The sequence below is a fragment of the Ursus americanus genome, chromosome 36 (assembly GCF_024610735.1).
Source record: "Ursus americanus isolate L20-20 chromosome 36, mUrsAme1.1.p, whole genome shotgun sequence".
Taxonomy (NCBI): Eukaryota; Metazoa; Chordata; class Mammalia; order Carnivora; family Ursidae; genus Ursus; species Ursus americanus.
The window spans coordinates 6,123,833-6,139,995 of record NC_142162.1 but is presented as its reverse complement, the minus strand read 5'-3'; the positions used below and the strand labels follow the sequence as shown (position 1 = coordinate 6,139,995).

At 40.6% G+C, this 16,163-nt stretch overlaps 1 protein-coding gene across 2 annotated transcripts in view; it reads right to left on the bottom strand.

Moving 5' to 3' along the window:
- Positions 1–16,163, bottom strand: part of USP8 (ubiquitin specific peptidase 8) — a 74,250-nt gene that overhangs the window by 7,979 nt on the left and 50,108 nt on the right. The window contains exons 11-14 of one of the 2 annotated variants that reach the window (XM_045812026.2): positions 5,212–5,793; positions 2,460–2,546; positions 827–904; positions 154–416 (exon numbers count right to left, since the gene is read on the bottom strand). In XM_045812026.2, coding sequence (XP_045667982.2) covers positions 154–416; positions 827–904; positions 2,460–2,546; positions 5,212–5,793 — 1,010 coding nt within the window. The remainder of the gene's footprint in view (positions 1–153; positions 417–826; positions 905–2,459; positions 2,547–5,211; positions 5,794–16,163) is intronic. The other variant, XM_045812027.2, reaches the window with a different exon arrangement.

Sequence of the window (16,163 nt, the reverse complement as noted above, 5' to 3'; positions counted from 1 at the left end):
GGAGCCTGTTTCTCCCTCTCCCACTCCCCCTGCTTTTGTTCCCTCTCTCGCTGGCTGTCTCTATCTCTGTCAAATGAATAAATAAAATCTTTAAAAAAAAACGTTTTCAAATACAGCAGATTATTCTAGTTCTAAGAGTTAGGATAAACTTACTTGTTTTCCCGATTAACTGTTGGAGTTACTGTTGGCTTCCTCTTCTCTTCCTCTTGAATAGCCTGGGTTATATCTGGGGAGGAGTAGGAGCGCTTCAGTTTGGATGGTTCCCTATCCCGCTCAGCAGGAATCTGTGGCTTGGCTTTATGAGTTGGAGGGGTGGAAGGAGGTGCAGATGAGGGAGCCATTTCCGGTGGATACATATGAACAGTGTTGGTGGGTGAATGATAGTAACGGAAAGTTCCAGTGATTGGGTCAAGAAACTTAAATGGAAAACAAACAAAAACAAAAAACAGGTCATAAAACAAAGACCATTACAAACAAAAAGTCACTCAAAAGTATTCCACTGCTAAGGTGACTTCTGGATTAAAATAATTTGATCAGATGGTAATAATCACTTCTATAAAACTTCCAAAGAACTTCAGGTATTAAATAAACTGTTTCTAAATGAAAATGCCAGAAATGCTCACACATTGTAGCCAGCATCTCAGATTGGATATATTGAGAAATCTAACCCTGCTGTAGTTAGGGAAATGAGTTATGTCCTCCTTAATGAAGAAACAGAATTGACTCTGCACTAGAGAAGATACAGAATAAACAAACAAACGAAAAGCTTTTTAAATAAGAACACATGACCATGTTATTTATTTATGTGCTAATTTTTGAGTTTTACCTTGGCCCAGCCTGAAGGCAGTCCTGGTACGATCCTCCCCATTTCTTCACTTCGTGCTCTTGTCAAAGGCTCTCGAGCCTAGTTAAAAAAAAAAAAAAAAATCAATTAAATTTTGCCATATACAAACTGAAGCTACCCGTCCAAAAAACCAGAAAGACTTGTGTTGGCTGCCCTTAATATTTTTAAAATCAAGTTTAAAAATGAAGAACTCTATGTGGTCTCAAAGTCCGAATACCGCCAGCAAGGGGAAGGGAAGTATGTGTATGCACAAGCCCATAATGATGGTGGTTTTTTGAAGTTTCCTTAAAAAAACAAAAACACAATTTCACTGCTAGGTGTCAACCCAAAAGAAATGAAAACATGTTTCCACACACAGATTTGTATGCAAATGTTCACAGCAGCATTATTCATAACAGCCCAAAAGAAGCAGAAGCAATCCAAATATCCATTAACTGGTTAATGAATAAAATGTGGTATATCGACATAAGGGAATACTATTCAGCAAATACGAAGTAACTACGATATACGTTACAACATGGATGAATCTCAAAAAATTATACTAGCTAAAGACAAATGCAAAAGACCATATATATATATATATATATATAAAATGTACACACACACACAGCTAGATTTAAATGATATGCCCAGAAAAGACCTAGCTAGGAGACAGAGTAGATCATGGGTGCCTATGGCTTTAGGATAAAAACAAGGAATGGCTACAACTGGGCACTATGACGAAAATGTTCTAAAACTGGATTAATACTTGTTTCACAACTTTGAACTGAAAACACTGAATTGTACGCTAAAAATGGGTGGATTTTATGGTATGCAAATTATACCTCGATAAAGTTCAAAAACAAAGGCAAAGATGTCTTATATAAGACCTAAATATTTCAAAAATTGTGATGAAGTACACATAAAATTTGTCATCTTAACCATTTTTAAGTGTATAGGTTAGTGGCATTAAGCATATCTGCAGTGTTGTGCAACCAATTTCAAGAACTCTCTTCATCTTGCAAAACTGAAAGACTGCACCCATTTAAACAACTCCCACACTTCCCCCATCCACCTGGCAACCACCCCATATCAATGGAATCATACAGTATTTGTCTCTTTGTGACTAATTTCACTTGCAAAATGTCCTGAAGATTCATCTACGTTGTAGCATGTTTCAGAATTTTCTTCCTTTTTAAAAAGGCTGGATAATAATACACCATTGTATGTATATACCCATTTATTTATATATTCATCTGTGGATGGATATTTGGGTTGCTTCCATCTTTTGGCTATTTGGCTATTGTGAATAATACTGCTATGAACACTGGTGTGTAAGTATTTCTTCCAGACCCTGCTTTCAATTCTTTTGGGTATATACCTAGAAGCAGAACTGCTGTAAGGCCTAGGTATTTTCTAATTTCATAAAATGGGTAGAATATACTATTGTACTTTAAATAGGAAGACAAACACCTACTGCTGGCTCAATCATGTAAAAAGAAACAAAAACAGCTATGAAAGATAGCACAGATTTCGTCAGAAAGCAGATCTTAAGATGGAGGATGATGACATGGTAAAGACAACCACATGGTTAGAATCCATGTGTCCCCCCCGCCCCCAATGAACTACTACTTACCTTATTTCTCTCAGTGTCTTCTGTATTCTCTCTAAAAGTTCCAGTCTTTAGAATTCCACTTTCTGGTTGTCCTTTAATCTTAACAGGCTGTAAAATTATCAAAATTTCAGAAGTGAAAGAAAATAACTGTCCTCCAATATAAACTTGCCTGTCAGTCACTAGCTAATACAAGTAAATCCATCAGACTGAAAATATGAAAGAAAAAAAAATGAGACCCCTGAAAAGTTTATTCAGTTTTGTTGTCAAAGTAGATTTTTTTTTTTAAAAAGATTTTATTTATTTGACAGAGAGAGAGAGAGATAGCCAGCGAGGGAGGGAACACAAGCAGGGGGAGTGGGAGAGGAAGCAGGCTCCCAGCAGAGCAGGAAGCCCGATGTGGGGCTCGATCCCAGGACCCCGGGATCATGACTTGAGCTGAAGGCAGACACTTAACGACTGAGCCACCCAGGCACCCCTCAAAGTAGACATTTTTAATTAAAGGCGATAGGCCGATGTTGGATTTCCTACCACTAAAGATAAAGAAGAAAAGAAACTGATGAATCAGTGGGGGGAGAGGGGAGTGTGCAAATCGCAGTGGATAGGGAAGCACTGATTCATGATACATGTCAAGTGTAAGTTGCTGGTCACTGGTGTATATTCACCATGACCTCTTTTGAGCACTGTCCTTTTATTTTAACCTCACATGATCTGGTTGCCTTCAAAGTGGTCATGTTCTCCAAAATGAACATATTGAAGAGAATGAAGAGATTATGGGATATTCATACAGAACAATATTCCAAAGTACAAAATCCATTTCATATCCTCTTGGAATCTGTCATAGGTTCGTTTAAAAATTCACTTAAATTTTATAGTTTATTTAAAAAATAACTATAGTAGGGGCGCCTGGGTGGCTCAGTCGTTAAGCATCTGCCTTCGGCTCAGGGCGTGATCCTGGAGTCCTGGGATCGAGCCCCACGTCAGGCTCCTCCGCTGGGAGCCTGCTTCTTCCTCTCCCACTCCCCCTGCTTGGGTTCCCTCTCTTGCTGGCTGTCTCTCTAAAAAAATTAAAAAAAAAAATAAATAAATAAATAAAATAAAAAATAACTATAGTAAAGTAAAAACTAAGTATTTGTGACGATTTTAATAAAATTTATTCCAGAATAAATTACATATTTTGCCTACTTTTAAAAGAGCATACAATATATTGTATATATATGATCTTTTTTTCAATGTGTTATAGGAAATATCAAAGACTAATGTGACAGTCTCAAGGCTAGATTTTTAGGGCTACTTAGATTTGTAGGGCTATTTGGCACCTACACTAAAAGACCCCGGAAACATGAATGCTTTCAGTTCTTATGACCGTCTGCCTCTAAGTGAAGCAAGATAGAAAGAAAGTGGCTTTGGAATCTCACTGCATATGGGCTCTTAGGCAAATTACTTAACCTCCAAGCTTCCAATTTTATTTGTAAACTGAATACCTCATGAACTTATCATTAGAAGGATAACATAGGAAAAATACCTGGCATATAATAGGTACTCGATGAATAATATTTAAATTGTAATAGCTCAATAATTCTGATTCTCCCATGAATAAAGTGAGAGCATTTTAGTACATGGGCTTCATTTCTCTAATTTTAGGTTTTAGAAGGCTTTTGCATGAGATGTGTATGTGTGTGTGTGTGTATCTTTTGAGAGCAAGAATGCATGCGAGTGACATGGGGGAGGGGCTGAGGGAGAGGGAGAGAGAGAATCTTATGCAGGCTCCATGCCCAGCACAGAGCCCAACATGGGGCTCAATCTCATGACCGTGAGATCATGACCCAAGCCGAAACCAAGAGTCAGACGCTCAACCGACTGAGCCACCCAGGTGCCCAGAGAGCTTTATTTTTGATAGTTAAGGTTACTAGGCAAGTGTTCCCTGGTAAGTATGCCATTAATATGAATTGTTAATTTTGGTCTATGCCTGAACTGCTGCTTCAGAAGTTGTAAAGACTGACACATTCTGTAAAGAAGGTATTTTGCCTTCTATCCGAAGTCATTTTCACACTACCAAAAATGTATTTCCATTTACGTGCATGTAAAAAGGGCTATAACTGTTCCTGCTCTTATAAAAATGTATTTGTTGTTCAAAAGGGAAAGGGATTGTTAACTATATAATACAGAGGGGGGAAAAAATAAAAAGCACATACGATATCATTAGGTTAAAGAAGAATAACAACAGAAAACGTTCCCCAAAATTATCGTAATAGATTTTGGGGAACAGCCAAGGGCAGAAAAAGGCAACATTAATGGGATTATTGCCAATATTATTGATTAGATGAAGCAACAAACAAAATGACACAGACATGACTACAAAAATCACTATACACAAAGATAAATGTTGGGCCATTTAGATGTCACTCATTTTGGACATAGATATTCTAAGCAGATACAAGCTCTATCATATACATATTTGAAACCTAACTCCTCCACACCGGTTATATTTCACTCAAGTCTTCTGATGACAATACATCCCATGTAGAAGTAAAGAATGTGGCTAGTTATCCCAGTTGCTAAGAAATACTGCATTTCACAGACAAAAAAGCAATCCCATTCCCAGTCAACCAAAGGACAGCAGGCGAGCAAATACAGATGGATCAGTAGAAATCTATCACCCACTAGAAAATCATTTAGAAGGTCTGTCCTATTTATGGAATGCCCTTGGTGTCATCTTTTTATCTAACAATTGATTTCACTTACTTGGCAGTTTGTACTGTTTGTTTCTGCTTACCTTGCCTGAATTTGAGTCTCCTGCCACCGAGGCCTGGGGCACATCTCCCACTGCCTTTTTCGGCAGTTCTGGGGTGGGACACCTCTTGCCCCTATCTTCTGCAGATTTCTTGGCATCGGTAGTTTCATGTTCACTTTTACTTTGTCTTTTTACTCCTGTTATTTCTCTGCCCCTCTTTGCTGAAGTTTCTTTATCTTCTTTCTTGGCCTGTTCACTTTCTCTCTTTTCCATTTCTTCTTTTGCTTTCTGTTGCTTCTCTGTGATTTCATTTTCTTCAGCTTCTTGTTTCTTTCTGGCTTTTTGTTCTTGTTCCTCTCTCCTCAGTTTCTCTTTCTGTTCTTCTTGCTGCCTTTCTCGCAGTTCTTTCTCTTGTCTGTTTTTCTCCATTAGAAGAGCAGTTTCTGCATGAATACGAGCTTTTTCTTCATCTGTTAACATGGCAGTTGGAGGAGGAAATACTGGCTTTGTGGAACGATCAGGAACAACTTTTCCATCCTGAGGAGACTGCTGCTCGTGATCTTTATTTTCAGATTTTATTCTATGCTCTTCAGGCAATTTGACTGGTTTTTTAGTTCGATCAATCTATATCAACAAGAACAGAGCAAAACATATTTTTGTCAAAATCCAGAATGTAACCTCAGTTCTTGAAATCAAGTTGTTGTAAAAGAACCATCACTTTGTGGAGACAATATGTGCCAGAGCATCTATTTGTGTCTGTCAAGATTTCTCATGAGGCACTTGGCACTTCCTTCCTCTTGATTCCATACTTTCAATACACCATGATATGTTCTGTATATGGGAGAGTTCATCTAAAACCTAAAACCTAGACCTGGCCATAACTAAATTTAGGTTCCATTTCCACATATCCAATTGCCTACTCAGTATCTCCGTGTCAGTGTCTCACATATATACCACAACCTAACATGGCCAAAACTGATTACATGATATTCCCCCTACAAACATGGTCTTTTATCTCATGGATGTAACCACTATCCAAACGAGTAGCTCACACCAGAAAATTGAGTTTCGTATGTCCTCCCCTTGCCCTTATGCAGTCTGATGATTTTCTTCCTCTATCTGTCCCTCTCCACTAGCACCAACCGAGTCCATGCCAACATCCTCCCTACACTGTTTCTAACTAGTTGTCCCATCTCTTTTCTTGCTTCCCAACTCTTTCCACACCGTAGCCAGAGTAATCATTTTAAAACAAATATGACCATGTGCCTGATGTATGTAAAACCCTATTTTATTTTTTTAAAAGATTTTATTTATTTATTTGACAGAGAGTGGGAGAGAGAAAGTGAGAGAGAGAGAGAGAGCACAGGCAGGGGGAGCAGAAGAGGCAGAGGGAGAAGCAGGCTCCCCACTGAACAGGGAGCCCGATGTGGGGCTTGATCCCAGGACCCTGGGATTATGACCTGAGCCAAAGGCAGATGCTTAACCAAGTGAGCCACCCGGGCACCTTTAAAACCCTATTTTAAATAGCTACTCACCGTACTCAGACGACATCTAAAATCTATTTACCATGCCTGTACCGCCAGGTGTGGCCTCATCGTCTCACTCTGCCTATCTAATCTTATCTCAGACTAATCTACACACCAGGCATACCACATTCCTACCCCCACCCCTGCCTTTTTAATTCCTCAAAGATGCCATGCTCCTTCTCAACTCAGGCCTTTATACCAGCTGTTCATCTAGGTAATGCCTACTACGACTTTAGGTTGTGGCTTAAATATATCTCCCTCAGGAAAGACTTCCTAAATCCCCAAAACAGCTCTCCTAATACCCTATTCTTTCCCCTTATAGTACTTACTGGGATCCTGATTAAATAACTATAATTACTTGTTTAAAATCTATCTTCCCTCCTAAAATATAAGCTCCAGGAGGGTAAAGACTGTGTCTGACACATAGTAAATAAATATGTTGCCAAGGGAATGAGTAAAATACTCCACAACTTTCTTAACAGGTAAGTTACTGAATTAATGAGTTAAATGTTTATTACCTCAATTTAATAGCATACTAACCCTACAAAATTATTAGAAGTAACCCAAATATACATCTATCTCTCTTCCTTTCAAATTGAGGGTTTTATTTACATAATAGGACAAGAAAAGGATACAAAAGAAGCCTCTTGGTCAAGCATGTATAGGCAAAGCTCTAAAACTTAATTCTCAGTAGGGTGTGGACCTGGACATTAAAAAAAAAAAGAGAGCAAAACTAAAGACAGAGAAAAAGGCAAAAAGGTAACCTGCAACATAGATGTCCTTGTCACTGGGGAAATAAGCACTCAGTGACAGTTTGGACAAGTTCATCTTCTGTACACAGGAATCTGGCTCCTGGGACAATCCCTTCGAGGTTCTGACAAATTAAAATTCTAGGTTAATTCTTCATCAGACTATTTGCGTATCAGGGCCAAATGTGCTTGGCCTGATGTGTCTCCAATTTGGAGATGGCACAGGGAAGGTCTTTGTTGGACAGGCCTTAGCAGCTCTGGTCCCTTTCCAGGTCATACTTCCATTCCCCCAGGGGGACTCAGTAGGCTTCTCCGGGGTGGGTCAGCATCACTGGGCCACGGGGGATGGACATCCCCCAAGCCTACCACAGGCAGCTTCCTCCCCGTCACCCGTGGGCCGCGAAGACCTGGCTCTCCCACTAAACTGTACTTGGCTTTTTCTTCCACTTAGGTCTCTTTTCCCTGAGTCTCAGCGTGACCAGGCAAACTGTAATTATCTCGTGAGCATGAAAATGTGCCATTACAACTTTCATCGTTTGAGTTAAAACAAGACTGTTTGTTTTCTCTTTTCCTCACAAATATTAATGATGCAGAACTGGATCCAAGTTCACCTTCAACACGAGCCTCTAGAATGTCCACTTACAACTTTCTCTGACACCAGTTCCTTTTTCTGTCCATTCGTCTATATTCCCCACCCATCTTCTCCACATCCTGGTGCCACCTGGTTGGCTCGACCGGTGAGGCATCAGCACTGAGGCCTCCTTTGCTAGCCTGGGGAACTTAGGTGTTGCCACCCACCCTACAGATTGATCAGCAACAACTATTTGGACTTCTGGATATTCTGGAAACAGTCGGAATGGTGGCGTATCATGGGGGTTGCGGAGGGGTATATTAAGAGGGGCCTCCTCTTTCTTTCACCTCCTTGGCCAGTGGTCCAAAGGCAGTCCCTGGGTCATCCTGGGGGAGTGTCCAGCCCAGGACCCATGTGGCGCTGATCTCTGAATCCAGGTGAGATGCAGACAAACTCGGCAGCACCAAAGAGAAAGGATGCTACAAAAGCAGCCAGTGAGAGCTCCTAGGCTTCAGAGGGACTTAAAGCACCAGCCATGGCACCCCTAGCCACCCAGCATCCTTGGTCCCTACCTGGAGCTAGAAGCCTAGCCCACCTAAGATTTCCAGGGCTGATAAATCAGACCTGGCTCCCATACCTCCACGCCTCCTGTCCACCAGCTTTCTTGTTTCTACTTCCAGTACACCTGTCTCCTACTTACTAAATTGCACACTTTCCTTGCAGTCGTAGTGTCTCCCTCTCTCCCAAGACAACGCGCCTTTGGTGGCTTGGCATAGAGGTGTTGAACAGTTGTCAAGAGTAGGCAATGGTGCCTGGCAGCTGTGTGCAGCTTCAAACACACAGCCAGACAGGGCTGGCCTGGGCACAACAGGAGCACTTGCTCAAGCGACCTCTCCAACCCTCCTTGCCTCGCCGCCAGCTGCACATTCGTGTCACGGGGGGTGGGAATCACAAGCTTTATCTGCTTTAAACAGTCACGCACGTCATCAACAGTTTTCAAAGCATCACCACCTTCAAAGAGATCTTCCTTCCTTCCTTCTTCTCAAGACCATAATTAAACTCCTGGTGACAAAGGGGTGGAGAAAGGAGCTGGGGTGCGTGACAAACAGCTGCCCCCAGAACAGAGGGAGCCAAGGGCTGTGAGCGCCGTGTCAGGATGACCTTTCCAGAACATAACGAATCATCTTAGTCCAGGTCAAAATCCCCTTTCCCCCTTGTAATCACCACTCTGCTACCCACCCAGAGTACCCACTCTGCTCCTGTCTGTCAAGTGTCTTCCTCCATGCCAGCCCCCTGCCACATCCACCTGAACACTGCAGTGTTAGCACACTATAATCCCAAACCTAACGTGGGCCTAATTCTCTAAAGGATTGTCCATCGGGGCCACCTATGTCCTAGAGTCACGAAAAGCTCAGCAGATGCGCAGGGATGTTCCATTTATAACATTCATCCAAGTCAACGAAAGACATTGTTTTACTCCAAGGATTTTGTGGGTTCAGGTCAGAAATGGTTGTGGATTCGCACGGCTCCCAGAGCAGAGCTTTCATCCATTTTTGTGCGTCTGCCCCTCGCAGCTCCCATTAGCGGAGAAACGAGACCATGCTGTGGCTACTCCGACTGGGGTGGGGTAGGCCACGACGAAGCCCTGCAGGCCGATGACCACGTAGTGGCTTCCTTTGGTGATGACCTTCCCAATATTCTTGCCGTACTTCTTCAGCTTCTGCCGGTACCTCCTCTGGAGCTTCTCGCCGGGGCTGGCTCCTCCAGCGGCTCACAGTGCTCTACGAGGACAGCCAGGTGCACCTCGTGCGTGCTCCGGGCCCCCACGCCGCTCGCCGCCTGGTCCTCAGGCTCCGGCTGCTACAGGAGGGCGGCCGCCTCCTCGTCCCCCTTCCGTCCGCACTCGTCCCCCTGCTGTACAGGAAGCCACTTGCCGCCTTGCTTCAGAGCCTGTCATGATGCTGTGGCCCCTCTGGCAAAGGTCAGGGCGAGGAGACGCCAACCCCTAACATACTTCTTTTTTTTTTTTTTAAAGATTTTATTTATTTATTTGACAGAGAGACAGCCAGCAAGAGAGGGAACACAAACGGGGAGTGAGAGACGAAGAAGCAGGCTCCCAGCAGAGCTGGGAGCCCAATGCGGGGCTTGATCCCAGGACCCTGGGATCATGCCCTGAGCCGACGGCAGACGCTTAATGACTGAGCCACCCAGGTGCCCCCTAACATATTTCTTGAGAATACAATTTACTGACACAAGTATAAAAACTTGTAATAGTATCTACCAGTAACAACCTACACAGTGTTCTTATAAAACGTACTGTACATTCTGCAACTAGAAAATAATACCATAGGAAGAATTTAGTGAAGAAATCATTCCTTTGCTCCTCACTTCTCTTTTTGCCTCTTCACTTTAAAAATCTATTCCTTCCTCGTCTTTTCCACATTTGAGAATGAAGTAGGAAGAACCACTATGAGGATAAGGATAATAAAAGGTGGGCAGGAACCAAAATAAATGTTTCCATTTACATTTTAACAACTCAACCCATTTCCCCCAATTTTAAAAGCAGAACTATGATAACGTTACTTTCAACTTTATAATTCTTTAAGTTTCCTTGTGTCCACAGGATAAAACTCCAATTTGATCCAAGTATCTCTTGATGACTCTTGACCATCTTTCCGATCTTATCTACTATCACATTCGTCTAGACAGAGTCAAGCATGTCAAAACTACTCACTGGTCCCAGAGCATGCTTTGTTCCTTTAGTCACAAAATCTTCTACTTGTCTCTTTAATCCTCAAATCCTATTGTAACTCTTATAGCCCAGATAAGATCCTGCCTCTTCCATGAAGACCTCTATACCCTCAGTCAAAATTTCTCTTCTTGCTCTGTGGTCCAGTGACTATTAGAACGATTATGACTTCTACCTTATACTTCGGCAGTCTTTGTGTACGTCTCTCCTTCTAAACATCAGAGAGAATCCATAGCTTAGTCATATGTGTAAACTTTCATGTTATCTTTAACAAAGAAAATCCTCAAAATATGTTAAACAAATTGCACATATCTCAGAAAGTAACAAGAGGATTATGGTTCAAATAACATGTTGATTAAGTTTAAAGCAAGTGCAATAACATAAGCTCTTTTTTCAATTTCTTAAATTTATGTTTTAAGAAAAGTTGCCTAATTAAATGTCTAGTCTTAAGATTTAGTCTGAAATATTTAGAGAAGAAATGAAGAAATGAACCATCTCATTTCGTAACAAAAAAATGACTTTTCTATTCATAGCCTGTTACACAAATCAAATGGCATCCACTTCAAATGTGAAATACTGTTGAAATGTATCTGAAAAAAATTAAAAATGAATGCTATAAAACATGTTATTGGAAAATTCACAGGGGAGAATGAGTTTACCTTCGAGTAAAATGCAGAGTGAAAAAGCTGCATTTTTATTGTAACATACTGGTTATTTAAAATCATTTAAATAATTATTGTTAAAACATGCCTGTTGGAATGGGGATCAAGATGGTGGAGTAAGATCTTGAGCTCACCTCCTTTCACGGACATACCAAAACTACAACTAAACGTAGACAAGCTCTCTTGAGAATGACCTGAATACTAGCAAAGCAACTCTTCCACAACCAAAAATATAAATAAAAAGCCAAGTTCAGACAGGTGAGAGGGGCAGAGGCACAGTCTAGTCAGTATCCACACACCTGGTACAGCGATATACAAATGGCAGGAATAATCACAAATGTGGAGGTCCTCCCCATTTTAAAGGGCCAGGCCACAAACTCACTTGTTCCCCGACCCAACACAGAGGAAACAGTTTGAAAAGCACCTGGGCCATACGTGAAGGACATTTATTAACTAATTTTAAGGTATGTGCAGGAGGGGCAGGGATCTATAGGGACATTCTCCAGGAATGGAAGTGCTTGTAGGCACCACTTCTGACACTCTTCATGTGCCCTGCTACCACCATTCACGCCATCTGGTATTCCCCTATGGATCAGCCCTGCCCAATGTGCATACTCCGGCAGGTGCCCATCTGAAGTGGTTCCTGCTCAGCCACACCTGGCAGGCAGCCTAAGACAAGACAGCAGCCCCCCCCAAAGCAGCTGCTGCTGGGGTGAGGAAGGTGTCAGTTCTACCCAACAGCCTTCCCCAGTTGTGCTTGGGCCTCTCAGCCATCTGCATCAGGGACTAGTCCTGGCCACCAGTATGCCTGTAGCAGTCTCGACCTAGCCACATCAGAAGGGCACACACAGCCCACAGGGGATACCCCTGGAGTACCTGGTTCTGGTGACCAGGGGGAGACTGCACATCTGGGCCCCACAGGGCACCATCTACATAAGTCCACTCCTTCAAGACTGGGAGATGCAACTGACCTATCTAACACAGAGAAGCACAGAGAGTCAAGCAAAATGAGGAGGCAGAGGTATATGTTCAAAACAAACAATAAGATAAAACCTCAGAAAAAGAACCAGAGATAAGCAATCTACCTGATAAAGAGTTCAAAGCAGTGGTCATGATGATATTCACTGAACTTGGAAGAATGGATGAATGCACTAAGAATTTCAACAAAGAGGTAGAAAATGCAAAAAAGAATCAATCAGAGCTGAAGAAGAAAAGTAACTAAAAGGAAAAATACACTAGGAGGAATCAAGAGCAGATTAAAAAATACCGAATATATCAGTGATCTGGAAGACAGAATAGTGGAAATCACTCATGTTGAAGAACAAAAAGAAAAAAGAACTTAAAAGAGGGTAGTTTAAGAGATGATGGGGACAATATCAAGTGTACTAATATTTGTACTACGGGGTACTAGAAGGAGAAGGGAAAGAGAAAGGGGCAGAAAACTTATTTGAAAAAATATAGCTGAAAACTTTCCTAACCTAGAGAAGAAAACAGACAATCCAGGTCTAGAACACAAAGAACCAAAACAAGATGAAAACAAAGAGATCTGCATCAAGACATAATAATTAACACGTCAAAGGTTAAAGACAAAGAGAATTGGGGCACCTGGGTGACCCAGTCCATTAAGCATCTGCCTTCGGCTCAGGTCATGATCTCAGGGTCCTGGGATTGAGCCCTGTGTCAGGCTCCCTGCTCAGCGGGGAGTCTTCTTCTCCCTCTGTCCCTCCCCCCACTCATGCTCTCTCTCTCATATAAATAAAATCATAAAAAAAAAAAAGATAAAGAGAATTTTTAAAGCAGCGAGAGAGAAGCAAAAAGTTACCTATAAGAGAAACCCTATAAGGCTCTCAGCTGATTTTTTAGCAAAAACTTTGTAGGCCAGAAGGGACTGTCATGATATATTCGAATTGTAGAAAAAAAAGCCTATAACCAAGAATACTCTACCTAGCAAGGTTATAATTCAGAATTTAAAAAAAAAAAAGATTTATTTATTTATTTGACAGAGAGACAGCCAGCAAGAGAGGGAACACAAGCAGGGGGAGTGGGAGAGAAAGAAGCAGGCTCCCAGCAAAGGAGCCGATGTGGGGCTCAATCCCAGGACTCTGGGATCACGCCCTGAGCCAAAGGTAGACGCTTAATGACTGAGCCACCCAGGCGCCCCATCATTCAGAATTAAATAAGAAATAAAGAGTTTCCCGGAAAAACAAAAGTTAAAGGAGTTTCACCATCACTAAACCAGCCTTGTAAAAGGTTAAAGGAACTCTGTTAAGTGGAAAAGAAAAGGCCATAATTAGATGTAACATTTTAAGAGAAAAAATGTCATTGGTAAGAGCAAACATAGTAAAGGTAGGGGATAAACTAATTCTAAAGCTACTACGGAGATTATGACAAAAGTAAAAAAATCAAGTATAATAAAGAAATACAAAAATAAAAAATGTAAAATACATCAGAAATATAAAATGTGGAGGGGTGCCTTGGTGGCTCAGTCAGTTAAGTGTGTCTCTTGGTTTCAGCTCAGGTTGTGATCTTGTGGGTGGTGAGACTGAGCCCTGCGTTGGGCTTCACGCTCAGTGGGGAGACTGCTTGAAGATTCTCTCCCTCTGTCCCTCCCCCCACTGGAGTGCACACTCTCACTTTCAAATAAATAAATCTTAAAAAAAAAAAAGGAATATAGGGGATATAGGGGTGCCTGGGTGGCACACCAGTTAAGCGTCTGCCTTCGGCTCAGGGCATGATCCTGCCGTTATGGGATCGAGCCCCACATCAGGCTCCTCAGCTGGGAACCTGCTTCTTCCTCTCCCACTCCCCCTGCTTGTGTTCCCTCTCTCGCTGGCTGTCTCTCTGTCAAATAAATAAATAAAATCTTAAAAAAAAAAAAAAAGGAATATAAAATGTGAAGGGGATGAATTAAAATGTAGTGGTTTTAGAATGTGTTTGAAGTTAAGTGCTATATATATCTAAGGTATTATATACGTACCAAAAACCAAAAGCCTGTAATAGATACACAAAAAATAAAGAGAAAGGAATCTAAACAAAACATTAGAGAAAGTCAACAAATCACAAGGGAAGAGAGCAAGAGAAGGAACAGAAAAGAGCTACAAAAACAATCAGAAAAAATTAATAAAATGGCAGTAAGTACATACCTATAAATAATTAGTTTGAATGTAAATGGATTAAGTGCTATAATCAAAATACACAGGATGACAGAATGGATAAAAAAAATAAGACCCATCTCGTATTCTGCTTACAAGAAACTTCAGACTTAAAGACACATACAGACTAAAAGTGAGTGGATGGAAAAAGTCCATGCAAATGGAAGCAAAAAAGCAAAAAAGCAAAAAAAAAAAAAAAAAAAAAAAAAAGGGTGGGGTAGCAACATTTTTATCAGACAAAATAGACTTTAAAACAAGGACTGTATATAACAAGAGACAAAGAGGGGCATTCTATGATGACAAAGGGATCAATCCAGTTAAGAGGATATAACAATTTTAAATATCTGTGCACCCATCTCAGGAGCACCTAAATATATAAAGCAAATATTAACAGACAGAAAGGAAGAAATTGATCATATGACAATAACAGCAAGGGATTTTAACACCATACTTACACCAATGGATAGATCATCCAGATGGAAAATAAACAAGGGAAACAGTAGCTTTGAAGGACATATTAGACCACACTGATCTAACAGACATACACAGTACATTCTGTTTCAAAACAGCAGAGTATACATTCTTTTCAAGTGTACATGAAACCTTCTCCAGGACAGATCACATGTTAGGCCACATAACAAGTCTCAATACATTTAAGAAGACTGAAATCGTATCAAGCATCTTTTCCAACCACAGCAGTATGAAACTAGAAATCAATTATAAGAAAAAATCTGGAAAGAATACAAATACATAGAACTTCTAAACAACAGAGTCAACCAAGAAATCAAAGAAGAAATTAAAAAATACATGGAAACAAATAAACATGAAAGCACAATGGTCCAAACCTTTGGGATGCAGCATAAACAGTTCTAAGAGGGAAGTCTACAGAGATAAAGGCCTACCTCAAGAAACAAGAAAAATCTCAAATAAAAATACCTAACCTCATACCTAAATAAACTAGAAAAAGAACAAAGCCCCAAATTAGCAGAAGGAAGGAAATAAAAAAGAGAGCAGAAAAAAATGAAACAGTAAAAACAATAGAAAAGATCAATGAAATCAAGAGCTGCTTCTTGGAAGAGATGAACAAAACTGATAAATCCTTAGCCCGACTGATTCATCAAGAAAACATGAGTGGACTTAAATAAACAGAATCAGAAATGAAGAAGAAATAACAACTGACACCACAGTAACACAAAAGATTACAGAAGATTATGAAAAATTGTATGCCAATGAATTGGACAACCTAGGAGAAATGCATAAATTCTTTGAAACATACAATTTTCCAAGACTCAATCAGCAAGAACAGAAAATCTTAATTTACAGGCATACTTTGTTTTACTGCACTTTGCTTTACTGCACTTCGCAGACATTATATTTTTTAAAAACTAAAGGTTTTTGGCAACCCTGAGTCAAGCAAGTCTATTAGTGACACTCCTTCAACATCATTTGCTCACTTCATATCTCTGCATCACATTTTGATAATTCTCACAATATTTCAAACATTTTATTATTACTTCATGTCATGGTAATTTGTGATCAATGATCTTTGATGTTACTATTTTAATTTTTTTTTCCAGTGCCATGA